General features: G+C 44.7%; 1 protein-coding gene across 6 annotated transcripts in view; it reads right to left on the bottom strand.

The window, feature by feature from the left end:
• The window catches only part of EGF (epidermal growth factor), a 236617-nt gene that overhangs the window by 135423 nt on the left and 73691 nt on the right, over nt 1-27503 (bottom strand). For all 6 annotated transcript variants that reach the window (XM_077278954.1, XM_077278944.1, XM_077278948.1 and 3 more), the window contains 3 exons: nt 23570-23689; nt 18231-18356; nt 11856-11992 (listed from right to left, as the gene is read on the bottom strand). In XM_077278954.1, coding sequence (XP_077135069.1) covers nt 11856-11992; nt 18231-18356; nt 23570-23689 — 383 coding nt within the window. The remainder of the gene's footprint in view (nt 1-11855; nt 11993-18230; nt 18357-23569; nt 23690-27503) is intronic.

Genomic DNA, 27503 nt, shown 5'->3' with positions numbered 1-27503 from the left:
ACCTGTCCAACTTCTTGTTAACACTTAATTTCTAATCAGCCAATCACATGGCGGCAACTCAGTGCATTTAGGCATGTAGACATGGTCAAGACAATCTCCTGCAGTTCAAACCGAGCATCAGTATGGGGAAGAAAGGTGATTTGAGTGCCTTTGAACGTGGCATGGTTGTTGGTGCCAGAAGGGCTGGTCTGAGTATTTCAGAAACTGCTGATCTACTGGGATTTTCACGCACAACCATCTCTAGGGTTTACAGAGAATGGTCCGAAAAAGAAAAAAAATCCAGTGAGCGGCAGTTCTGTGGGCGGAAATGCCTTGTTGATGCCAGAGGTCAGAGGAGAATGGGCAGACTGGTTCGAGCTGATAGAAAGGCAACAGTGACTCAAATCGCCACCGGTTACAACCAAGGTAGGCCTAAGAGCATCTCTGAACGCACAGTGCGTCGAACTTTGAGGCAGATGGGCTACAGCAGCAGAAGACCACACCGGGTACCACTCCTTTCAGCTAAGAACAGGAAACTGAGGCTACAATTTGTACAAGCTCATCGAAATTGGACAGTAGAAGATTGGAAAAACGTTGCTTGGTCTGATGAGTCTCGATTTCTGCTGCGACATTCGGATGGTAGGGTCAGAATTTGGCGTAAACAACATGAAAGCATGGATCCATCCTGCCTTGTATGGAGCATCTTTGGGATGTGCAGCCGACAAATCTGCGGCAACTGTGTGATGCCATCATGTCAATATGGACCAAAATCTCTGAGGAATGCTTCCAGCACCTTGTTGAATCTATGCCACGAAGAATTGAGGCAGTTCTGAAGGCAAAAGGGGGTCCAACCCGTTACTAGCATGGTGTACCTAATAAAGTGGCCGGTGAGTGTACATTTACATTTGACCAGCTTGCTTTTTCGGAAATTGCCTGCGCCCCAGACGACCAACTAGTTTCTAATATTCAGAAACTGTTTGCAACCATCAGGTATGCTTTGCAGAGGAAGTGTTGGTACACAGTTCCATAAAGAGCTGAGCTCTATACCACAACTGCTCTAAGCCAGAATATGTCAAAAACCACCAAACTAACTAAAGAGAAAGGACAGCTTGTCATTACATTAAGACTCGAGGGTTGATCAATCCAGAAAATTGCTAACAATTTGAAGATATCCCTAAGTGCAGCATGAAAACCATCAAACGCTGTGATGAAAAGGGCTCTCATGAGAAGTGTCTCAGGAAAGATCAATAATTACTTTTGCTGCAGATGATAAGTTCATAAGAGTTATCAGCCTCAGAAACCTCAAAATGACATCACCTCAGATAATAGATTACATCAATGATGCACAGCCAGTGAGCAGTATACACATCTCAACATCAACTGCCCAGAAAAGACTATGAACCAAACATCATGTTTTTGTGAGATAGTCACAGAAGTTGTTACTGGATGTTTTCTACATGTTTTCTGCCTACCGAAAAGCATGGAAGGGAAGATGGAATGATATGTGAGTGCTTTGTTGATGGCACTGTTGGTGATTTATTCCAAGTCACACTTACCCAGCATGACTATAACAGCACTCTGCTACTACATGACATTCCATCTGCTTTGAACTTGGTGGGTCATCATTTGTGTTGCAATAGGACAATGACTCAAAACACACCTCCAGGCTACATAATGGCTAGATCACAAAAAGGAGAGGGACGGAGTGCTGCATTAAATAACATGGCTACCACAATCACCTAACCCCAAACAAATTGACATGATTAGAATTAGTTGGACTGGACAGTGAAGGCAAAGCAGCCAACATAGGCCCAACACCTCTAGGGACTAGTGTTGAGCCACCCCCCTAGTGTTTGAGTTCAGTTCGTCGAACTGGGGCATGTTCGACGAATGTTCGTTGAACGTTCGATGAACACTGTCGAACCCCATTGAAACCAATGGCAGGCAAACACAAACACATACAAACACATAGAAAACACATAGAAAATACCTTAAAAGGTGTCCAAAAGCTGACAAACTGCTCAGAAGACAAAATAAACACATGGAAAATACACAAATACATATAGTCATGCGAAAAGAAAAGAGGTGGAGGACTAAAAGGAGGAGGAGACTGTTGTGAATTTGCTTTTTGCTCCCTCTAGTGGTTACTAGTTTTTTGACTCTGGTTTTTCTGTCATTCCTTTTATCCGCACCTGGGTCGTTAGTTAGGGGTGTTGCTATATAAGCTCCCTGGACCTTCAGTTCAATGCCTGGCAACGTAGTTATCAGAGCTAGTCTGCTGTGCTCTTGTCTACTGATCCTGGTTCCAGTTATATCAGCTAAGTCTGCCTTTTGCTTTTTGCTATTTGTTTTGGTTTTGTATTTTTGTCCAGCTTGTTCCAAATCTATATCCTGACCTTTCTGGAAGCTCTAGGGGGCTGGTGTTCTCCCCCCGGACCGTTAGACGGTTCGGGGGTTCTTGAATTTCCAGTGTGGATTTTGATGGGGTTTTTGTTGACCGTATGAGTTACCTTTCTTTATTCTGCTATCAGTAAGCGGGCCTCTCTGTGCTGGACCTGGTTCATTTCTGTGTTTGTCGTTTCCTCTTACCTCACCGTCATTGTTTGTGGGGGGCTTCTGTCCAGCTTTGGGGTCCCCTTCTCTGGAGGCGGGAAGGGTCTTTGTTTTCCTCTGCTAGGGGTGGCTGGATTCTCCGGCTGGCGCGTGTCGTCTAGAATCAACGTGGGAATGATCCCCGGCTACTTCTGGTGTTGGCGTTAGGAGTAGATATATGGTCAACCCAGTTACCACTGCCCTATGAGCTGGATTTTTGTATTCTGCAGACTTCCACGTTCCTCTGAGACCCTCGCCATTGGGGTCATAACAGTTTGCCAGGCCCGTATTAAATGTTTAATGCATTGCAGAAGAGGGATTATAAGAAAGAAGATTCAGAGTTTTTTTTTTTTGTTTTTTTTTCTTTCTTCTTCCCCTTTACCTCAGAGTGGCTATGCTTGCTGCAGACATGAATGTCCAGACCTTGATTACAAGTGTGGACCAGCTGGCTACTCGTGTGCAGGGCATACAAGACTATGTTATCAGAAATCCTAGGTCAGAACCTAAAATACCGATTCCTGAACTGTTTTCCGGAGACAGGTTTAAGTTTAGGAATTTCGTGAATAATTGTAAATTGTTTTTGTCCCTGAAACCCTGTTCATCTGGAGATTCTGCTCAGCAAGTAAAAATTGTTATTTCGTTCTTACGGGGCGACCCTCAGGATTGGGCTTTTTCGCTGGCGCCAGGAGATCCGGCATTGGCTGATCTTGATGCGTTTTTTCTGGCGCTCGGTTTACTTTATGAGGAACCCAATCTTGAGATTCAGGCAGAAAAGGCCTTGCTGGCTATGTCTCAGGGGCAGGACGAGGCTGAAGTGTATTGCCAAAAATTTCGGAAATGGTCCGTGCTGACACATTGGAACGAGTGTGCACTGGCCGCTAATTTTAGAAATGGCCTTTCTGAAGCCATTAAGAATGTTATGGTGGGTTTTCCCATTCCCACAGGTCTGAATGATACTATGGCACTGGCTATTCAAATTGACCGGCGGTTGCGGGAGCGCAAAACCGCAAATTCCCTCATGGTGTTGTCTGAACAGACACCTAATTTAATGCAATGTGATAGAATCCTGACTAGAAATGAGCGGAAAATTCATAGACGCCGGAATGGCTTGTGCTACTACTGTGGTGATTCTACACATGTTATCTCAGCATGCTCTAAACGTATAGCTAAGGTTGTTAGTCCTGTCACCGTTGGTAATTTGCAACCTAAATTTATTCTGTCTGTAACTTTGATTTGCTCACTGTCATCTTATCCTGTCATGGCGTTTGTAGATTCAGGTGCTGCCCTGAGTCTCATGGATCTCTCATTTGCTAAGCACTGTGGTTTTACTCTTGAACCATTAGAAAATCCTATTCCTCTTAGGGGTATTGATGCTACACCATTGGCAGCAAATAAACCGCAGTATTGGACACAGGTTACCATGTGCATGACTCCTGAACACCGCGAGGTGATACGTTTCCTGGTTTTACATAAAATGCATGATTTGGTTGTTTTAGGGCTGCCATGGTTACAGACCCATAATCCAGTCCTGGACTGGAAGGCTATGTCAGTCTCAAGTTGGGGCTGTCGTGGTATTCATGGGGATTCCCTGCCTGTGTCTATTGCTTCTTCTACGCCTTCGGAAGTTCCGGAGTATTTGTCTGATTATCAGGATGTCTTCAGTGAGTCTGAGTCCAGTGCACTGCCTCCTCATAGGGACTGTGACTGTGCTATAGATTTGATCCCAGGCAGTAAATTTCCTAAGGGAAGACTGTTTAATCTGTCGGTACCTGAACATACCGCTATGCGTTCATATATCAAGGAGTCTCTGGAGAAAGGACATATTCGTCCGTCTTCTTCCCCTCTTGGTGCGGGATTCTTTTTTGTGGCAAAAAAGGACGGATCTTTGAGACCTTGTATTGATTATCGGCTTTTAAATAAGATCACTGTCAAATTTCAGTATCCTTTACCGCTGTTGTCTGACTTGTTTGCCCGGATTAAGGGGGCCAAGTGGTTCACCAAGATAGACCTTCGTGGTGCGTACAACCTTGTGCGCATTAAGCAAGGTGATGAATGGAAAACCGCATTCAATACGCCCGAAGGTCATTTTGAGTACTTGGTGATGCCTTTTGGGCTCTCCAATGCGCCTTCAGTTTTTCAGTCCTTTATGCATGACATTTTCCGGAAGTATCTGGATAAATTTTTGATTGTTTATCTGGATGATATTTTGGTTTTTTCTGATAATTGGGATTCGCATGTGGAGCAGGTCAGGTTGGTCTTTAAAATTTTGCGTGAAAATTCTTTGTTTGTCAAGGGCTCAAAGTGTCTCTTTGGTGTACAGAAGGTTCCCTTTTTGGGGTTCATTTTTTCCCCTTCTGCTGTGGAGATGGACCCAGTCAAGGTCCGAGCTATTCTTGATTGGACTCAGCCCTCGTCAGTTAAGAGTCTTCAGAAGTTCTTGGGCTTCGCTAACTTCTACCGTCGTTTTATCGCTAATTTTTCTAGCATTGTGAAACCTTTGACGGATATGACCAAGAAGGGCTCCGATGTAGCTAATTGGGCTCCTGCTGCCGTGGAGGCTTTCCAGGAGTTGAAACGCCGGTTTACTTCGGCGCCTGTTTTGTGCCAGCCTGACGTTTCACTTCCCTTTCAGGTTGAGGTGGATGCTTCGGAGATTGGGGCAGGGGCCGTTTTGTCGCAGAGAGGCCCTGGTTGCTCTGTTATGAAACCTTGTGCCTTTTTCTCTAGGAAGTTTTCGCCTGCCGAGCGAAATTATGATGTGGGCAATCGGGAGTTGTTGGCCATGAAATGGGCATTTGAGGAGTGGCGTCATTGGCTCGAGGGTGCTAAGCATCGTGTGGTGGTCTTGACTGATCACAAAAATCTGATGTATCTCGAGTCTGCTAAACGCCTTAATCCGAGACAGGCCCGCTGGTCATTGTTTTTCTCCCGCTTTGATTTTGTTGTCTCGTATTTACCAGGTTCAAAGAATGTGAAGGCCGATGCTCTTTCTAGGAGCTTTGTGCCTGATGCTCCTGGAGTCGCTGATCCTGTTGGTATTCTTAAAGATGGAGTTATCTTGTCAGCTATTTCTCCGGATCTGCGACGTGTGTTGCAGAGATTTCAGGCTGATAGGCCTGAGTCTTGTCCACCTGACAGACTGTTTGTCCCGGATAAGTGGACCAGCAGAGTTATTTCCGAGGTTCATTCCTCGGTGTTGGCAGGTCACCCGGGAATTTTTGGCACCAGAGATCTGGTGGCCAGGTCCTTTTGGTGGCCTTCCTTGTCAAGGGATGTGCGGTCATTTGTGCAGTCCTGTGGGACTTGTGCTCGAGCTAAGCCTTGCTGTTCTCGTGCCAGCGGTTTGCTCTTGCCCTTGCCTGTCCCGAAGAGACCTTGGACACATATCTCCATGGATTTCATTTCTGATCTTCCGCTATCTCAGGGCATGTCCGTTATCTGGGTGATATGTGATCGCTTCTCCAAGATGGTCCATTTGGTTCCTTTGCCTAAGCTGCCTTCCTCTTCCGATCTGGTTCCTGTGTTTTTCCAGAACGTGGTTCGTTTGCACGGCATCCCTGAGAATATTGTGTCAGACAGAGGATCCCAGTTCGTTTCCAGGTTCTGGCGATCCTTTTGTAGTAGGATGGGCATTGATTTGTCGTTTTCGTCTGCTTTCCATCCTCAGACTAATGGACAGACGGAGCGAACCAATCAGACTTTGGAGGCTTATTTGAGGTGTTTTGTCTCTGCTGATCAGGACGATTGGGTGACATTCTTGCCGTTGGCTGAGTTTGCCCTTAATAATCGGGCTAGTTCCGCCACCTTGGTTTCGCCTTTTTTCTGCAACTCTGGTTTCCATCCTCGCTTTTCTTCGGGTCATGTGGAGCCTTCTGACTGTCCTGGGGTGGATTCTGTGGTGGATAGGTTGCAGCAGATCTGGAATCATGTGGTGGACAACTTTAAGTTGTCACAGGAGAAGGCTCAGCGCTTTGCCAACCGCCGCCGCGGTGCGGGTCCCCGACTACGCGTTGGGGATTTGGTATGGCTTTCTTCCCGCTTTGTTCCTATGAAGGTCTCCTCTCCCAAATTTAAACCTCGTTTTATTGGGCCTTACAAGATATTGGAAATCCTTAATCCTGTATCTTTTCGTCTGGATCTTCCTGTGTCGTTTGCTATTCACAATGTATTTCATAGGTCCTTGTTGCGGCGGTACATTGTGCCTGTAGTTCCTTCTGCTGAGCCTCCTGCTCCGGTGTTGGTTGAGGGCGAGTTGGAGTACGTGGTGGAGAAGATCTTGGATTCTCGCCTCTCCAGGCGGAGGCTTCAGTACCTGGTCAAGTGGAAGGGCTATGGTCAGGAGGATAATTCCTGGGTGGTCGCCTCTGATGTTCATGCGGCCGATTTGGTTCGTGCCTTTCATGCCGCTCATCCTGATCGCCCTGGTGGTCGTGGTGAGGGTTCGGTGACCCCTCACTAAGGGGGGGGTACTGTTGTGAATTTGCTTTTTGCTCCCTCTAGTGGTTACTAGTTTTTTGACTCTGGTTTTTCTGTCATTCCTTTTATCCGCACCTGGGTCGTTAGTTAGGGGTGTTGCTATATAAGCTCCCTGGACCTTCAGTTCAATGCCTGGCAACGTAGTTATCAGAGCTAGTCTGCTGTGCTCTTGTCTACTGATCCTGGTTCCAGTTATATCAGCTAAGTCTGCCTTTTGCTTTTTGCTATTTGTTTTGGTTTTGTATTTTTGTCCAGCTTGTTCCAAATCTATATCCTGACCTTTCTGGAAGCTCTAGGGGGCTGGTGTTCTCCCCCCGGACCGTTAGACGGTTCGGGGGTTCTTGAATTTCCAGTGTGGATTTTGATGGGGTTTTTGTTGACCGTATGAGTTACCTTTCTTTATTCTGCTATCAGTAAGCGGGCCTCTCTGTGCTGGACCTGGTTCATTTCTGTGTTTGTCGTTTCCTCTTACCTCACCGTCATTGTTTGTGGGGGGCTTCTGTCCAGCTTTGGGGTCCCCTTCTCTGGAGGCGGGAAGGGTCTTTGTTTTCCTCTGCTGGGGGTGGCTGGATTCTCCGGCTGGCGCGTGTCGTCTAGAATCAACGTGGGAATGATCCCCGGCTACTTCTGGTGTTGGCGTTAGGAGTAGATATATGGTCAACCCAGTTACCACTGCCCTATGAGCTGGATTTTTGTATTCTGCAGACTTCCACGTTCCTCTGAGACCCTCGCCATTGGGGTCATAACAGGAGACACAGATATAGGCATGTCATGCCCTTCTAAAATCAAGAAAGGCTGGAGTAAAAATCTAAAATCACCCTACCAACACCCAGACGTCGTGACAAAAAAAATTAAAAAAGAAATATCTTTAGGTAGAATGGCAGCGGGTCCATTCAGAACACTTTCCTTAAAAGACGTAGTGGTACCCCCATTGGGAGTTGTGCCATAAAAGGAACCCAATACATTCAGACTAATCCACCATTTGTCATATCCAAGGGGCAGGTCAGTAAACGACAACATCTACGCGGAACCAAGTGCAGTACTATGTACACCGAAGCAATCAGGCAGGTCAAGAAGTTGAGAAGGGGCACCATAATGGCCAAAACAGACATTGAGGGGGCGTTCCGGTTACTACCTGTGCCTCCGAATAGTGTCCTCGATTGAGCTGCTTCTGTGAAGGAGCATACTACATAGATCGCTGTTTGCCCATGGGGTGCTCCATATCCTGCTCACTATTTGAGGCATTTAGTTGCTTCCTCGAATGGGTCGTCATGGACGTTTCTAAGGCGGCACATATTATCCATTACCTCGACGACTTCTTATGCCTGGGCCCAAACGATTCGCCACAGTATGAATACACGCGGTAGTCCACCTGTGAGAAGGAGAGAGCTGGAGGGAGAGTGGACACCCCAGAGCCGAGGGGTTAGATTGAGAAAGGAAGAAGGCGGTGTAGCTTGCTTCATGGGTGGGGTATTCTGCTGAGTAGCAGAAATTGCTACTAGGCCCAAAGTATTGCCTGGGCTAGATTCAGTTAAAAATTAGTAATTAGATAAACAGGCAGTGTAGCTTGCTTCATTTGTGGGGTACTCTGCTGAGTAGCACAAAATTCTACTAGGCCCAAAAGGATTTCCTGGGCTAGATGCCGTTAAAAAATAGTACTTAGGTAAACAGGCGGTGTAGCTTGCTTCATGGGTGGGGTACTCTGCTGGCGTGCAGACAATGCTACTAAGCCCAAAAAGATTTACTGGGTTAGATGCAGTAAAAATTTAGATACACAGGCAGTGTAGCTAGCTTCACAGGCGGGCTACTCCGCTGACGTGCAGACACTGCTACTAAGCCCAAAAAGATTTACTGGGTTAGATGCAGTAAAAATTTAGATACACAGACGTGCAGACACTGCTCCTAGGCCCAAAACTATTTACTGGGTTAGATGCAGTAAAAATTTAGATACACAGGCGGTGTAGTTAGCTTCAAAGGCGGGCTACTCCGCTGACGTGCAGACACTGCTCCTAGGCCCAAAACTATTTACTGGGTTAGATGCAGTAAAAATTTAGATACACAGGCGGTGTAGCTAGCTTCACAGGCGGGCTACTCCACTGACGTGCAGACACTGCTACTAAGCCCAAAATTATTTCCTGGGTTAGATGCAGTAAAAATTTAGATACACAGGCGGTGTAATTAACTTCAAAGGCGGGCTACTCCGCTGACGTGCAGACACTGCTCCTAGGCCCAAAACGATTTCCTGGATTAGATGCAGTAAAAATTTAGATACCAGGCGGTGTAGTTAGCTTCACAGGCGGGCTACTCAGATGACTACCAGACAATGCTACTAAGCCCAAAAAGATTTACTGGGTTAGATGCAGTAAAAATTTAGATACACAGGCGGTGTAGTTAGTTTCACAGGCGGGCTACTCTGCTGACGTGCAGACACTGCTACTAAGCCCAAAACGATTTTCTGGGTTAGATGCAGTAAAAATTGAGATACACAGGCGGTGTAGTTAGTTTCACAGGCGGGCTACTCTGCTGACGTGCAGACACTGCTCCTAGGCCCAAAACTATTAACTGGATTAGATGCAGTGAAAATAGAGATACACAGGCGGTTTAGCTAGCTTCACAGGCGGGCTACTCAGATGACTATCAGACAATGCTACTAGCCCAAAAGGATTGGCTGAGCTAGATTACACCAAATGCTGTGACTAACACTTGCACAGCACTGGCTCAGACCTGCCTGGCAAACAGTGCTATGAACTGCTGTAACCTACCCTGAAAAGGGCTGATATTACAACTAGTCCCGACTCCTCCCGACTCCCTAAACCTATCTCTCTGAAAATTCGCTCCCAAAAAACACTCTTAGTCTGTATAGTGCCCACAGCAGCAGCGGTGCCGTCTAACACTAAGCTGCAGCAGTGAGGAAATGGTGGCAACGGGGCAAATGGCTGGTTCTTATAGGGCAAGGACATGTGACATACACAGCCACTGACATATGCCCTTGCTTGTGTGCATCACATGCACATTGCTGTGTGTGTGCGCACTGCTGATAGGCTGAGAGACTGCACCGCCCCACTAAATGCGGGAAAGAAAAAAAAATGGAGATCGGCGTTATTTCAGCACAGATCTATCCCCCGCCCCCCTTCCCCCTCGCCCACTATACACTGAAACTGTCCATTAACAATGATAAACAGTTTTAATGTGCAAATCAAGCTAGGCTTTTGGTGAACGAACAGTTATCGAACAGAAACTCGAACAGCCGAATTTTAAGCAAATTGTTTGAGTTCGACGAACGGCTCGAACACCGCCCAAAACAGATCGAATTTGAAATTAGCGAACAGTTCGACTCGAACACCGCTCATCTCTACTAGGGACTCCTTCAAGCCATTCCCGGTGATGACCTGATGAAGCTGCTTGAGAGAATGCCATGGTTAAGTAAGTTTGTCAAAAGGGTTCAAAGGGGGGTCTAAGCTCTAACAAAAATTCAGGTTGGTTCCACATGTGTTTCTTAACTCTTTGCTTCCAAATGTGTCCCTTTATGGTTTTGCTGCTTTCTGTCTGAATCTAATACAATGGGCAAATTTAATTTAAAGCTTATTACGTTTATGTGCAATATACTATATGTAGTTTATGATGTCAGGAGTAAATAAGAAAAGAGAAAAAAAGATGATTTCAAGATGATGTCAGATGCCGGCACTTCTGCATTTTTAATAATAATGAAATAAGTATAAAATAAAGTAACATGATACATTTTACAATAACTATCTTTCTAACAAAGTCAATGTAAATGTGATCGGTTGGTCTTCAATCCTGTCTCTGCAGTTAGACCTCAAAATAAAACATTAACAAAACATATTCCATGATAATGTGTGGGACACTGATTATTTGCCCTGTATAAAACATATTAACGTGACTATTACAAGAACTATATTATAAACTTAGTGTAGACATCTTTTCCCACTTTCTATATTCCATTATATATGTATGCTAATTATGTAAATTGGCCCTTCAGTGAGGAAGAGAACTAGAACTCTAGCGCCACCAATTGGAAGGTAGCAATCCTACAAGTCAATGTCGACCCTTTAACGAGCCTTGTCACATGAATTAGGATAACTCCGCAAGGAGAAACGATACTTCATGGATATCATATATGTATATACATTAAGATTTAAAGATTTGCATCATTAAAATGCATCTTCTTAATGCTTACATACTATTATAATTCCTTTAATCAAGGCTAAATTAATTTAAAGATCTAACAAATAAATAGCTAATAGTTGAAACACTCACCCGATTTGGAATTAATTACTTGACAAACAGGCTCAGTGCTTACTGTCCCTACTATGACTTAGATAACCAGATAACAGTGCCATCTTGTGGTGCGCCTTCATATTACACAGATAAACCAGAAAATCAGTGTGTAGATCATAACATTTCTAATTATTACAGCATCCACTCTGTATATTAAATTGATGGTTTTCCTATCAGCCTACAAGATGTTCTTAATTTGAGGTCCCTATTCATCATTGTGGCAATTGTGTACACAATGAGAGAAAGCCTAACTGCAGGGAACCAGCTGTCAATCAGCATGATGCCAGCAGTTACGCCCCGTCGACAGAGCTGCCCAGAAGAAAAGCTGCTCTGTTGACGTGCAGCAAGCTGAATCACCAGCAGGAGCAGTCGGTGTCCGTAGTCAGATGGTGTCAGGCAGGTAGTTGCCTCTGCTTGATAGTTTATAGGCGCATAGTGAAAAAATAAAATCATCCTGGACAACCTCTTTAATCTGTTAGAAAAAGTATCTTATAATGAAGATGTCCTACCCTATTATCCATAGGGTCATAATCCAGTGCCAAGACTCTTCCAATCTGTGAGGTCAAAAGGCTTTCATACTGAGTCCCATCGAAGTTTATCCTGCGTATGTCATGCACATTAGCAAACAATAGGAATGGCCGAGGACCTGTACTTGAGGCATAAAAACATTTTCACAGTAGAATATTATACAAATGAACCCAAGAATATAATTTTTTAATGTTTTTGCGCAGCTGCATTCAGAGACAGAACTATTTTACTTTTCTATTGCCACAGCCGTAAGCCGTTTTTGCAGAAAAAGTTGCATTATTCAATTTGGAGTACATGTAACTTATTGATCAATGTTTGTGATAATTGTTTCTGAGTTGGAAGGAAATAAAATTAGTAATTTTGCGATTGGAATAGCATTTAAAATGTTGTACCTTTTACTATGCAGCACATGTTACTTTTTTTATTATGTTTCTATGCAATTATGGAAACTCCAAGTATGTACAGATTTTATTTCTTACTAGCTTTGCACATAAATAGCACATTTCTTGAAAAAAACTGTTTTTCTATTATTAATTTCTCATTGATGTAGCCATATGTGAACTTATTTTTTAATGTCAGTCATATTTTTTTATATAACTATTCTGTATTGCATTTAAATTATTGACTAGCTTTTAATATTAAAGGGGGAATCAATTATACAATTAAATCAGACGATTTTTTTCTTACTTAGGGTATGTTCACATGAGTTTATAAAAACCTATATGTCATCCTATTTATACGTAAGCAGTTATTAAAATTTACAAGACCAGGAACAGTTTCCTATGTTAAAGAATTGTAAGGTGTTTGTAAAAATCTAATGCTATACTGTTGATCCATATGGAATATGTTTTTTTTTACACACAGACTGGAATAGGCGAGTTGGATCTGAAATACGGAAGAGACTATTACATGCTGTGATTTTTTTTCAGGTGGACATTTGGTCCATGTAAAAAAAAAAATGGTCATATGAATATGTCCCCAGACCATTCTCTTCTCTTCTTTCTGTTCTCCATGCTTAGTGTGGCACACACAGACACACAATGCAAAGATTGAGTCAACGTCTCCCCTTTTTATCTGGTTTCAAGTGTTACTTTCATATTGCCCACACCTGTTACTTGCCACAGGTGAGTTTGAACTAGCATCACATGCTTGAAACAAAGTTGTTTAACCACAATTTTGGAAAGATGTCAACAATTTTGTCCAATCCATTTTTAGAGTTTTGTGTAAAATTATGTCCGATTTGCCTTTTTTCTCAGGTTTTTATGTTGTTCCAATATACACAAAGGAAATAAAGGATATAAACAAGTGTATATGAAAACATTTGTCATTGCAATGATTTTCTTGGAGAAATACTTTATTTTTTGGAACAGTTTCAAGGGTGCCAACACTTTCGGCCATGACTGTAAGTGTGTATTTTTGTCAAAAGATGACAATTTAAATACATCAACACAACTAATATAACAAATGGTTTCTCCTGGTAGTACACTAAATTAAATGCTACTTTAAATGACTACTGCAGTCTCATAATTATTCAACCCCATCATGACAAGTGTGTTTAATAATTACTAGAACACCTGTGGCAGGTATAACCTGCTGAAAACATTATGCATAACCAGCTTTCTTGACGAATCTTAGCCCTTTCCTCATGGGTAATGGCATCCAGTTAGCTAATATTCTTGGGGTTTGAGTGCTTCAAATCTGCTGCAATGCGGTAGCCTCTGGGAAAATGGCCACTGGGGGGTGGCGCATGCTCAGATTCAGATCTCGGCAACGAGATCTAGGGATGAGATCTCGTCTCCTGAGATCTCGGGACGAGATATCGGTGCCGAAATCTTAATCTGAGCATGCAATGCCCCTGGCAGCCATTTTCACGGAGGACACCGCATTGCAGCAATGGATCTAGGGGGGCTTCAGAAAATGCCAGGGGAACCCCCGCACCACACACGCACCACAGAGCACCACTGACGCACCAGCCTCACAAGGGAGGCTGCATAGCCCTGCAGAATCAGACCAGGACCGCCACCACAGTATTTTGTAAGTATATTCCGACTATAAGACGTGAGTCGCCCACCAGGGCGATGGAGATACTCGGTACTGGGTTCGGTCGCTCTTAGAGGGGATGTCACGGTGGCTGCGACCCAGTCTGTGGCCCTGGGCGCTCACTTAAAAGGGGAAAGGTCTTTAAAGGGAATTTAGTAATAAAGTCTATTCGTGACGCCACCTGTGGTTCTCGGTCAGAGTGACCGACGCTGCTTAAAGGGGTCTTATGGGGTGATGTTGTTGCAGCAAGATAATGACGCTTCCCACAGGTGAAGCGGGGTCCCCAGGGCTCCCAAATTATATAGCAAAGATGGTGTATGCCGGCAAATAAGTGGAGGGCACAGAGTTGTTAAGTCTTTACCTGGTTTACTGGTAGGAGCAGTCCACAGTCCAGGATACCAGGCACGGGTGGTGATGTGGTCAGGCCGGCTTGGAACTAGGCAGACACCACGTTGGTGCAGGAGATACAGACACCACCCACTATTTCTTCATCTTGACCAAAGCAATTCTCTGCTGAGACCTGTCTCCATAGTATACAGTTATACATTCCACTGTATATATTCCTACTATTACGGCAGTTGGACTGAGGAAGGTCCATATAGGACCAAAACGTCTCATGTTACTGTGACATGACTGCATTAAAATATTACTGGATTGCAAAAGCTAAGTTGAGTGCCAAGTTTTATATTACCTCTTATGATATGTGACTCTACATCTCTGTGGTTCACAAACAGTTCAGTATGTCCTCCATGCTCTCTTATGAAACCCCATCCTCTGTCCAGGTTGAAGGTTACAACAGTTCCTGACTTTATAGGACCATTATTGGTAAGTCTAGCCATACGGGACTGGGCCTTAGCTAGCAGGCTAAGTTCCTCCATAGCTTCCCATCTAGCTCTGCGGTGTTTCTCCTCTGCAGCCAGTTTCAATATTTGTTGTCTGCAGTATTTTTCTGTTTCTGCTGTGTGGACACTATTAGTTGCAGATTAGGCCTCTATTGGGAATCCCATTAAATCCGTTTTAGGGTGCCTCCAATGAATAGTCTCTTTTGGCCTGCATACTTTCAAGGGCAATGGTTCAGGTACCATTGGCTCAGTAAGTGTGTCTCCCATATCAAGCATACGGTCCCAGGTTACTGTGACTGTTACTGACTGGCCAGGTGATATAGTCGGCGGGGTGCTAGGGGTCCCACCAGGGTTGTTTCAGCTACCGGGGCAGTTTGCATACCAGTCTCACTGGTGCCGGTGTCCTTTTCTGCCTCCGCTGGGGTCAGGATCACAGGTTCCAAGACCTGGTGCTGCGGCGTTGTCATCTCCGATTGTAGCATCTTGTTTCCTGGCTCCACTGAGGTCATAGGTGCGGGCTCCGGCTTCTCCATCGGTGTCGTCTCACTTTCCGGCAGCGCCTTACTTTCTGGCTCCATCGGGATCAAAGATGCAGACTCCAGGTTTGTCGTTGGCCCGGCCATCCTTTCCACCAGGGCTTTCCGGCTCCGCTGGGGCAGTGAGCGCTGGTGGTAGGCTCTGGTAGGTTCCTGTCTTCATTCTGTGGATCAGGGACTCCTTCCATGCGGCCACCGCTGTCATCTGGGTTCACAAGAGTCGTTGGGCCAGCTCCTCCATCTCTGCGCCTAGGAGTTCCGGGTCCAAGGTAGGCTTCAGGTCCGAGGTTTCTTGTCGCTGCAGAACGGGGACATCTCCACTGGTGTCGGTAGGTTCTGGCGGCTCTCCACTGCTGTCCGCCAATGTCTTTACCGGGTAGTGTGCAGCCATGCTGCGGCCATGCTGTTCCGCGTCCTGCTCCATCTCTCAACTCTCTTCTTCTGGGCAGTACCTTTCCCACTTTCCCGCCATCTCTGGGGGCGGATCCGTCCTGGTGACGGACATCTTTGGTAGGCATTAGAGTCTCTGTCAGGGGTGGATCCAGCTTTCACACTGGTTCTTGAACTCCACCCATGGCAACACATCTTCTTCCTCCTTTATCCATCTCGTGGTGCAGCAATGGCGGCCATCAACAATTTTACACAGTCCATTATAATCCATGGCGCACAGGACCCGATTTTTCAGGCCGGTCCATCCTGTTTGTGACGCCAAATATGAGTCGCCCACAAGGGCAATGGGTAAGCTCGGTACCGGGTCCGGTCGCTCTAAAAGGGGATGTCACAGTGGCTGCAACCCGGTCCGTGGCCCTGGGTGCTCACTTAAAAGGGGAAAGGTCTTTAAAGGGAATTTAGTAATAAAGTCTATTCGTGACGCCACCTGTGGTTCTCGGTCAGAGGGACCGACGCTGCTTAAAGGGGTCATCTGGGGTGATGTTGTTGTAGCAAGATGGTGACGCTTCCCACATGTGAAGCGGGGTCCCCAGGGCTCCCAAAGTATATGGCAAAGATGGTGTATACTTGCAAATAAGTGGAGGACACAGAGTTGTTAAGTCTTTACCTGGTTTACTGGTAGGAGCTGTCCACAGTCCAGGATACCAGGCACGGGTGGTGATGTGGTCCGGCTGGCTTAGAGGCAAAGGTGATCCCTCCTCCCAGGGGAGGTCCATAAGCCTTCCTACTGTGCTAAGATGCGAGGTCCCCGCTGCCTGTAGCTTGCTGGCAAGTCCTCTCACTTCCATCCTATAACAGGTACCTGTATGATGGGCAGTTTGAGCCGTTTTACAGGGTCTCTATCACTACCCGGGCTCTTCAAGTGCTGCTTCACCTCCAGGTGTGGTGTGGGCAAATCACATACAGTTCTTAGCCCTCCGGTTCTACTACGTGTCCTAGAATCCCACTAAAGCCTCGGGCTCCCGGTGCCCGGTCTCTGCGCTTCGGCTTTGAGTGTGCCTGGTCACAGTTCCCCTCTGAGCGCTTTTCTACTCCTGTGCTTCTTCCATCAATTGCTCCTCTGCATACAACAACCCCTCGAGTTTTAGTCCTCTCCTGGAGCTGCAGCTCAGTCCTGGCTGCACGACTCCATAGTCTACACTCTGCTCCAGACTTCCTTTCTCCTCAGTGTCTCTCTCCAACTGAACCTAACTCCTCCTCCAGACCAAAATACTTAAAGCTGAGGGAAGCTGCCTTGAATCCAGGTCCTGAGCTCCCCCTTCTGGCCTGGTAAAGAGAATCCTCCTTGCCTCCAAGCATGATATCGCCCTCCCCAAAAGGAAGGCAACATCACTGTAACAACCGGTTACCTGGGGTGTTACAGACGCACCCCCATTTTCCCCAAAAAAATTTGTGGAAAAAAGTGCGTCTTATAGTCCAAAAAATGTGGTAATTGAGTCCATCTTATTCCACAGGAAACAAAGCAGCCATAGAGCATCATCAAGTCACCACCAAGATTCACTTTAGGCAAGGTGTTTTCTGGAGCAAATGCTTCATTCATGGTGGCTGAGTGGTTAGCACTGCAGCTCGCAGCACTGGGGTCCTAGGTTCAAATTCAACCAAGGGCAATATATGAAAGCAGTTTGCATGTTCTCCCCGTATTTGCATGGGAATACTCCACTTTCCTCCCACACTCCAAAGACATACTGATAGGGAATTCAGATTGTGAGCCCCAATGGGGACAGTGCCGATAATGTCTGTAAAGCGCTGTGGAATTAATGACACTACATAAGTGAGTAAAACAAATCAATACATAAATTCTTTCTGCTTCCAACATACCACTGATCCACTGGCCTGAAAAGTTCTAGTTTTGTTTCATCTCTCCATAGAACACAACCCCAAAACATCTATAGCTTATTTATATGCTTTTCAGAAAATTTGAGATTTTTCTTGTAGTTTTAGGTCAGTAACGATGTGCATATTGTAAACATTCAGTGTTTCATATGTATCTCACTGTATAAACTAAAACCTCAGTTCCTGCTGGCACCAAATCTTGCTGCAGGTCTTTTACAGTTCTCAGGAATCTGGTGGTAGCCAGGGATAGCTTCCTCTTTCTCCCACATCCAGGTTGTCTACCAGTGCTCTTTTAACTTTAACCTTGTGCACTTTACATCAAACTGTATCTCTGTAAACATTCAATGACTTTGCTTTAATTTGGCATCATTCTTTGTTTATGGATGGCAGTGATCTCATCTCCTAATGTTTGGACCACTCTTTTGACAAACCAAGAATATTAGTGAACTGGACGCCATGCCCCATGAGGAATAGGCTAAGATTCCTCAGGACCACAGATAGAATCTGATGTCTGGCTAGTGGCTATGCATCAAGTTCACAGCAGGTCATAACAGCCAAAGTTTCCCCTCTAAGTACTAAAGACACTTGTCTTGAAGAAGTTGAATCACAGAGTTTAAAAGTTTTTATATATACAAATCTCTCAAGTTTTACCGACCTGAAGCAAGACAATTTTTCTTGTCTGTCTGTAAAATATAACCTGGAAAACAGTCACATTCCCAGCTATCATCTCTGGATCTCCTGCATACCTGGCTACATCCTCCATTGTCTGGAGAGGAACAACCTGAAGAAAAAAAAAACATTTTTCTATTGGTGCCTCAAATACTACCTCTGAGAAATAGGAAATCTACTTTAAAGATGCCATTGTGTTCAGAACAAATTCATTATCTAATGTGATATGCTTGCAAAATAATAATCCACTCCACTGACAGCTTCTGTTGAGAGTTTACCACTTAAACCCACTTTTTTGGTTTGTTGGTAGGATCTTTGAGCATCCCAAACCATTATTATCCAGTGTCACTGCTCAATGGCCCAGCTATTCAGTCCATGCCTGCTGTATCATTTACTATGGAAATAAAATGTAGGGCCTTGCAGAATAAAAGTAGGACAATACAGAATAAAATGTAGAGCTATCTGGGAGGAAAGAAATCTTTTGATGTTTGTGTGATATTTGGCCCCCTGCACACAGGAGAGCCTTTGTTGATAATGATTATAGCAGTTAATCTCTATAATGCAGCAAACAATGCTCCAGCAATTTTGATATGCATCACATAATGATAAAGGTGTACAGCTGGCATCTACTTGATAGAAAGGGCAGCATGTCCATGCATGCCAACTGGCCAATTTTTCTAACTCAAACGAGATCGGTTTTACACAAACCCTGTGCATGACTGTGTGCATATTTAAGGGATTCGAGTGGTCTAGGGTTGGGTAGGAGGTGGGACTAAAGAATTCCTAGATTCTAACAATACGACATACAATTCTGCATGTAATTTTGATGTGCATCATTCTGTATCTACTCGGTAAATATAGACAGCAGCTCCACTCTTTGTCTGCAAACGTGTTAATAAATGAGGTCTAACTCCTCTATGGTTCTGCCAAGAGATTATGTGGCCTATGTACCTCTGTGCCTCCATCACATGCATGGGCGGACATACCGCCGGTTCAACTGGTGCGACTGCACTGGGGCCCAGAGGCTCCGGGGGGCCCCTGCAGGGCAGCTATTAATGAGGGCTATCTGGCCAGTTTATCCGGCCCCAAGGCTCCGGGGGCCCCTAGCCAGATCGCCCTCATGTGCGGCGGGCAGAGAGCAATCCCTGCAGCTCTGCTACTTGCAACAGAGAATGGGAGCAGAGCTGCAGGGGATGGATCTGTCTCGCTCTCACTTCTCACCTTTTCTTGCTGCAGTGCGAGTGCTGACTGAACTATCCTTCTACAATCCTCCACGCATTGTGGAGGGCGGGGCCACAAGATCCCCGGAAATTCAGAGGCCCATTTGCACGGCTGCTCCCGACACCATGGCAACCACAAGCACAACCGGGGCCCCCAGGTGCCAGCCGTGCAGTCCGGTGCATGTAAGGAGCGAGTGTCCGTCCCTGAGGTGGGGGGTGTTCAGATATGAAGCAACGAGGACAAGATATCTGCTGTATAACTGGGGGGACAGAGCATATACTGGCACCATATACCCGAGGGAGCAGAAGTCCCAGCATGCCCGCCAGCCTGGATCTGGAGCTGTTATGGCTCACACAGCAGTGGCTGAATGACATCATCATTCAGCGCCGCAGCTGTGTGAGACAGGAAGCTTCCAGCGATGGTGCGCTTCAGAATACCGTGTGCAGAGGTGAGGTGAGGTGTGTCTGTGTATGCAGAGAGGTGAATGGTGCTGTGTGTGTGTATGCAGAGAGGTGAATTGTGCCGTGTGTGTGTGTGTATGCAGAGAGGTGAATGGTGCTGTGTGTCTCTGTGTGTGTGTGTGTGTGTGTGTGTGTGTGTGTGTGTGTAGGTAGAGAGGTGAATGGTGCTGTGTGTGTGTGTGTATGCAGAGAGGTGAATGGTGATGTGTGTGTGTATATGCAGAAGAGAGGTGAATGGTGCTGTGTGTGTGTGTGTGTGTGTGTGTATGCAGAGAGGTGAATTGTGCTGTGTGTGTGTGTATGCAGAGAGGTGAATGGTGCTGTGTGTCTCTCTGTGTGTGTGTGTGTGTATGCAGAGAGGTGAATTGTGCTGTGTGTGTGTGTGTATGCAGAGAGGTGAATGGTGCTGTGTGTCTCTGTGTGTGTGTGTGTGTGTGTGTGTGTGTGTGTGTGTGTGTGTGTGTGTGTGTAGGCAGAGAGGTGAATGGTGCTGTGTGTGTGTGTGTATGCAGAGAGGTGAATGGTGATGTGTGTGTATATGCAGAAGAGAGGTGAATGGTGCTGTGTGTGTGTGTGTGTGTGTGTGTGTATGCAGAGAGGTGAATTGTGCTGTGTGTGTGTATGCAGAGAGGTGAATGGTGCTGTGTGTCTCTGTGTGTGTGTGTGTGTGTGTGTGTATGCAGAGAGGTGAATGGTGCTGTGTGTGTGTGTATGCAGAGAGGTGAATGGTGCTGTGTGTGTATATGCAGAGAGGTGAATGGTGCTGTGTGTCTCTGTGTGTGTGTGTGTGTGTGTGTGTGTGTATGCAGAGAGGTGAATGGTGCTGTGTGTGGGTGTGTGTGTGTATGCAGAGAGGTGAATGGTGCTGTGTGTCTCTGTGTTTGTGTGTGTGTGTGTATGCAGAGAGGTGAATGGTGCTGTGTGTGTGTGTATGCAGAGAGGTGAATGGTGCTGTGTGTCTCTGTGTGTGTGTGTGTATGCAGAGAGGTGAATGGTGCTGTGTGTCTCTGTGTGTGTGTGTGTATGCAGACAGGTGAATTGTGCTGTGTGTGTGTATGCAGAGAGGTGAATGGTGCTGTGTGTCTCTGTGTTTGTGTGTGTGTGTGTGTGTATGCAGAGAGGTGAATGGTGCGGTGTGTCTCTCTGTGTGTGTGTGTGTGGGTGTGTGTATGCAGAGAGGTGAATGGTGCTGTGTGTGTCTGTGTGTGTGCAGAGAGGTGAATATTGCAGTGTGTGTGTGTATGCAGAGAGGTGAATGGTGCTGTGTGTGTGTATGCAGAGAGGTGAATTGTGCTGTGTGTGTGTGTGTGTGTGTGTGTGTGTGTATGCAGAGAGGTGAATGGTGCTGTGTGTGTGTATGCAGAGAGGTGAATGGTGCTGTGTGCCTGTGTGTGTGTGTGTGTGTGTGTGTGTATGCAGAGAGGTGAATTGTGCTGTGTGTGTGTATGCAGAGAGGTGAATGGTGCTGTGTGTCTGTGTGTGTGTGTGTGTGTGTGTATGCAGAGAGGTGAATGGTGCTGTGTGTGTGTATGCAGAGAGGTGAATTGTGCTGTGTGTGTGTATGCAGAGAGGTGAATGGTGCTGTGTGTGTATACAGAGAGGTGAATGGTGCTGTGTGTGTCTGTGTGTGTGTGTGCAGAGAGGTGAATGGTGCAGTGTGTGTGTGTGTATGCAGAGAAGTGAATGTTGCTGTGTATGTGTGTATATGCAGAGAGGTGAATTGTGCTGTGTGTGTAGGTGGAGGAGAGGGCAATGAGGTGGTGATGGGGCAGAAGGCAATGATTGGGTTGACAGAGAGGGCAATGATAGGGAAGAAAGCATTGATTGGGTTGACAGAGAGGGCAATGATGGGGGTGATGGGGCAGAAGGCAATGATTGGGATGACAGAGAGGGCAGTGATGGGGCAGAAGGCAATGATTGGGTTGACAGAGAGAGCAATGATGGGGATGATGGGGCGGAAAGCAACGATTGGATTGATGAAGAGGGCAATGATGGGTGGTGGGGAGGAGGAAATGATGGAGGTGGTGAATGGGCAATAATGGGGTGGAGGGGGAGGAGGAAATGATGGAGGTGGTGGAATGGGTAATGATGGGGTGGTGGGGGAGAAGGCAATGATGGTGGCAGTGGAAAGGACAATGATGGGGTGATGGGGAGGAGGCAATGATGGAGCTGGTGGAATGGGCAATAATTGGGTGGTGGGGAGAAAGCAATAATGGAGGTCGTGAAGAGGGCAATCATGGAGGTGGGGGAGAGGGCAATAATGGGATGCTGGGGGGGAGGAGGTGTGGGGGATTGGGATGGGAGGAAGGGGGATTTATAATGGATTTAGGAACAGGGAAAGGTGGAGGAAACGCTATTGTCGACTATTATGTCTAACACAGTCCCTTACTATAAAGTGTACTCACTTATGTATAGCACAGTCCCTTAGTGTGTGTGACATATATATATATATATATATATATATATATATATATATATATACACTCACCGGCCACTTTATTAGGTACACCATGCTAGTAACGGGTTGGACCCCTTTTGCCTTCAGAACTGCCTCAATTCTTCGTGGCATAGATTCAACAAGGTGCTGGAAGCATTCCTCAGAGATTTTGGTCCATATTGACATGATGGCATCACACAGTTGCCGCAGATTTGTCGGCTGCACATCCCAAAGATGCTCCATACAAGGCAGGATGGATCCATGCTTTCATGTTGTTTACGCCAAATTCTGACCCTACCATCCGAATGTCGCAGCAGAAATCGAGACTCATCAGACCAAGCAATGTTTTTCCAATCTTCTACTGTCCAATTTCGATGAGCTTGTACAAATTGTAGCCTCAGTTTCCTGTTCTTAGCTGAAAGGAGTGGTACCCGGTGTGGCCTTCTGCTGCTGTAGCCCATCTGCCTCAAAGTTCGACGCACTGTGCGTTCAGAGATGCTCTTAGGCCTACCTTGGTTGTAACGGGTGGCGATTTGAGTCACTGTTGCCTTTCTATCAGCTCGAACCAGTCTGCCCATTCTCCTCTGACCTCTGGCATCAACAAGGCATTTCCGCCCACAGAACTGCCGCTCACTGGATTTTTTTTCTTTTTCGGACCATTCTCTGTAAACCCTAGAGATGGTTGTGCGTGAAAATCCCAGTAGATCAGCAGTTTCTGAAATACTCAGACCAGCCCTTCTGGCACCAACAACCATGCCACGTTCAAAGGCACTCAAATCACCTTTCTTCCCCATACTGATGCTCGGTTTGAACTGCAGGAGATTGTCTTGACCATGTCTACATGCCTAAATGCACTGAGTTGCCGCCATGTGATTGGCTGATCAGAAATTAAGTGTGAACAAGAAGTTGGACAGGTGTACCTAATAAAGTGGGCAGTGAGTGTATATATATATATATATATATATATATATATATATATATATATAGCTTTGTTGCCTTAAAAGGAGGGGGCCCAGACACATTTCCTGCACAGGGGCCCCAAGCTGTCTGTGTCCGCCCCTGATCACATGCCTTATTGTCCAGGCATATTACACTAGAAGGAGAACAATACAAACAATACTTTACAACAAGTTCCACATTTTCTCGATTCTATCCCCTATGTCTCATTAAATCTCATATCCATGTACCATTCCCTTCATACTATACCTCTGCATGTTTTTCGATCACTTGCAAGAACGGAGCCTTCAGGACAGAAACAGACAGGTCCTGTAGTGGTCTGTATGCAGCCATGACTGCAGTTGTTGTCCTGTAAGCATGGTGTCTCATCTAATAGAGTTAAACAGAGATCTGATGATTGTCTTGTTATAAAAATGCTTGTAAATGTTTTTGTACTAAAAATTTCAGTCACAAATTTAACTCACAAGTTTACAAGGTTGCAGCTACGGAAACATTAGCAATGTCTGAGAGAGAAGAAATATGGATTGGGATGATACCAGAATGCAAATCCAGTGATCATACTCTGCTAAATATTCCCCATTAATAACAATGCTGTAGTCATGACAGTTGCAGTAGTCGCAGTTGTGACCAAGCTCTGAAGCCAAGGAAGGCCACAGGTCTCCCTCACCACATAATTGCTTCTGAATGCTACTACATTACATATTCACATTCCCCTCAATGTCAGAGACCTGGGGATAGAATAGCAGTGATATTAGCATCCTCATCTGCTAGATTAGGAACAGAGGGCTTCTTTGGACTTTTTTTTTCTGTCCACCCCTTCTGACAATCTATGGTTGTATATCCCTTCCAAAGCACTATTCAAGAGCACTGATCTGTCCCCTATGTAAATATATTTTGTGCTTTGACTAGATATACTCTACTATAAGTGGCCATAGTGAATGTACAATGCTAGCTTGTGGCATGCTCTCTTCAAATACAGCACAGCTATCTTCTTATGGTCTCACGCGCATTTCCAGGTGCCTATCTACCTCTTGTCAGGATGACGCAGTTGGGACCACGGCAAGCATATGTGTTGTGGGGATTATCCGCTTCTGACCTCAGATGAACTATTCTCTTCATACCTAGTTTTTTGCTTGTGTGACATGTGCATCTTGTTTACTGATTCAGACGCCCCACGTTGGTGGCGCTTTCCTGCTCTATTTGTTTTTCTAAATTTTTCTCATTGGTGAGCCATTATATTAATCAAATTACACATGTGTTTGGATTTAAGATAATTAACTTTATATACACTTTATATATGTTTATTCACATATGATCCAGTGGCATGTAAAAGTTTGGACACCCCTGGTCAAAGTTTCTGTTATTGTGAAAAGTTAAGCAAGTTGAACATGAAATGATCTCTAAAAGGCCTAAAGTTAAAGATGACACATTTCTTTTGTATTTTAGGCAAATATAGTGTATATATACAGTTCAGACCAAAAGTTTGGATACACCTTCTCATTTAAAGATTTTCATGTATTTTCATGACTACTAGCAGAGGTGACTCTTGGTCTTCCTTTCCTGGGGCGGTCCTCATGTGAGCCAGTTTCTTTGTAGCGCTTGATGGTTTTTGCCACTGCACTTGGTGACTCTTTCAAAGTTTTCCCAATTTTTCGGACTGACTGACCTTCATTTCTTAAAGTGATGATGGCCACTCGTTTTTCTTTACTTAGCTGCTTTTTTCTTGCCATAATACAAATTCTAACAGTCTATTCAGTAGGACTATCAGCTGTGTATCCACCAGACTTCTGCACAACACAACTGATGGTCCCAACCCCATTTATAAGGCAAGAAATCCCACTTATTAAACCTGACAGGGCACACCTGTGAAGTGAAAACCATTCCCGGTGACTACCTCTTGAAGCTCATCAAGAGAATGCCAAGAGTGTGCAAAGCAGTCATCAAAGAAAAAGGTGGCTACTTTGAAGAACCTAGAATATAAGACATAATTTCAGTTGTTTCACACTTTTTTGTTAGGTATATAATTCCACATGTGTTAATTCTTAGTTTTGATGCCTTCAGTGTGAACATACAATTTTCATAGTCATGAAAATACAGAAAAATCTTTAAATGAGAAGTTGTGTCCAAACTTTTAGTCTGTACTGTATACAGTGGGGAAAAAAGTATTTAGTCAGCCACCAATTGTGCAAGTTCTCCCACTTAAAAAAGATGAGAGAGGTCTGTAATTGACATCATAGGTAGACCACAACTGTGAGAGTCAAAATGAGAAAACAAATCCAGAAAATCACCTTGTCTGATTTAGCAAGATTTATTTTGCAAATTATGGTGGAAAATAAGTATTTGGTCACCTAAAAACATGCAAGATTTCTGGCTCTCAAAGACTGGTAACTTCTTCTTTAAGAGGCTCCTCTGTCCTCCACTCATTACCTGTAGTAATGGCACCAGTTTGAACTTGTTATCAGTGGAAAAGACACCTGTCCACAACCTCAAACAGTCACACTCCAAACTCCACTATGGTGAAGACCAAAGAACTGTCGAAGGACGCCAGAAACAAAAAAATTGTAGTCCTGCACCAGGCTGGGAAGACTGAATCTGGAATAGGCAAGCAGCGTGGTGTGATGAAATCAATGGTGGGAGCAATAATAAGTGGAAGAATTTGCACAATTGGTGACTGACTAAATACTTTTTTTCCCCACTGTACATTTGTTGTATTTCTGAAGAGGAACAGGGTGAAAATGATTAGTTAGCCAAGTATGTCTCCGAATCTGAACCCAATCAAACACCTATGGGGAATTCTGAAGAGACAAGTTGAGCATCACTCTCCATCCAGCATCTAGGCTCTAAAAGAGATCAGTGTTGAAAGCACCACTCTAGCATTTGTTTGTTTTTCAGGGCTGGAATGGCGCTTTAAATGTAAGCCTCCTTCCTGCTCCTGATCACATACTCACCCTCTAGCATCTTCACCGTTTTTCGGTACTGCTCCAGTCCCACGGCTTCATCTTGTGACAGTAGCTTCTGACTGACCTGAAATCAGAAGCTATGTTACAAGCTCTCAATACAAGTCTATGAGAACCAGAATGAGGCTCTCATAGACTAGTATTGAAAAGTGATCTCCGCGCTGCTCCATGAAACAATGGAGCAGCAAGCAAGTTGCTTTTCACCAAGGCCGATGGGAGAGGCAGAGAAAACAGATGAAAACCCAGAAGGTGAGAATGAGTCAAGGGGCAAGGGATTTATATTTAAATCACCACTCCAGCGTGCAATTAAAAAAACGGTGGATTGATGCTTGAAGAATGGAAAAAAATAAATGCTACAATGTATTGCTAAATTTTTCCATCCATGCCTAGAAGACTTGGTGCTATCCTTAAAAATCAAGACGGTCTTACAAAATACTAGATATGGTAGTTTTTGAAGTGAGGTGTATTCATTTTTGCATCATCGAATTTGAGTAAAACAATTTTGAAATGAAAGGTTTATTTCTAAACTTACTTTCTTGTAATCGTTTTAAAAAAAACATTCTATGAAACTCCATCTTGTAAAAAATTTTAAATTGTTTTTGTATTCACACAGATATTGATGGAAATCCTTTTTTTCCAAAGTGGGTGTACTCTTTTGTGCTGACCAGTGTATAATATACAATATATGCATATGTGTATATCCATTCAGCCTGTGGAAGCACGGTCACTTTACCAACACAGCATTTTCACTGTGAAGGAGAAGCGAGATCTTTTGCACATCTCTGCTTACTATTGCTGACGAATGCAGCTTCCACTTTTTTTACAGCTCATGTGATAAAATGTTTAAAGCTTTATAAACTGCTGTTATTCTAATACAGAAGCAGCTTCTCTAGTTAGGAATCTTTTGTCTTCGAATTATTGATGCCAAGCCATAATAGCAGCATAGCCTGTGTTATAATAATGAATTGTTAAATCTGTGTCTAGGAGCTAATACCATTGTATAAGTTCCCGGCAATTTAGAATTCTCATTTAATTGACATATTACTGTCCCTGAATATGCCTGTAATTCACATGCAACAAAAGTAACTCATATTAAAGAGCAATTCATTTGGCTGTAGAACATTTAGCTAACAATAAAATAAGCATTTACTGGAAATCTGTAATCTCACATAGGAACTTTTATTTTACTAATGCATGTTAGGAAGCGAAAAACAAGAAGCCAGTAA

The sequence above is a fragment of the Ranitomeya variabilis genome, chromosome 1 (assembly GCF_051348905.1).
Source record: "Ranitomeya variabilis isolate aRanVar5 chromosome 1, aRanVar5.hap1, whole genome shotgun sequence".
In the NCBI taxonomy this organism is placed as follows: domain Eukaryota; kingdom Metazoa; phylum Chordata; class Amphibia; order Anura; family Dendrobatidae; genus Ranitomeya; species Ranitomeya variabilis.
The sequence above is the reverse complement of the archived record's forward strand: the minus strand, read 5'-3'. Positions and strand labels throughout refer to the sequence as shown.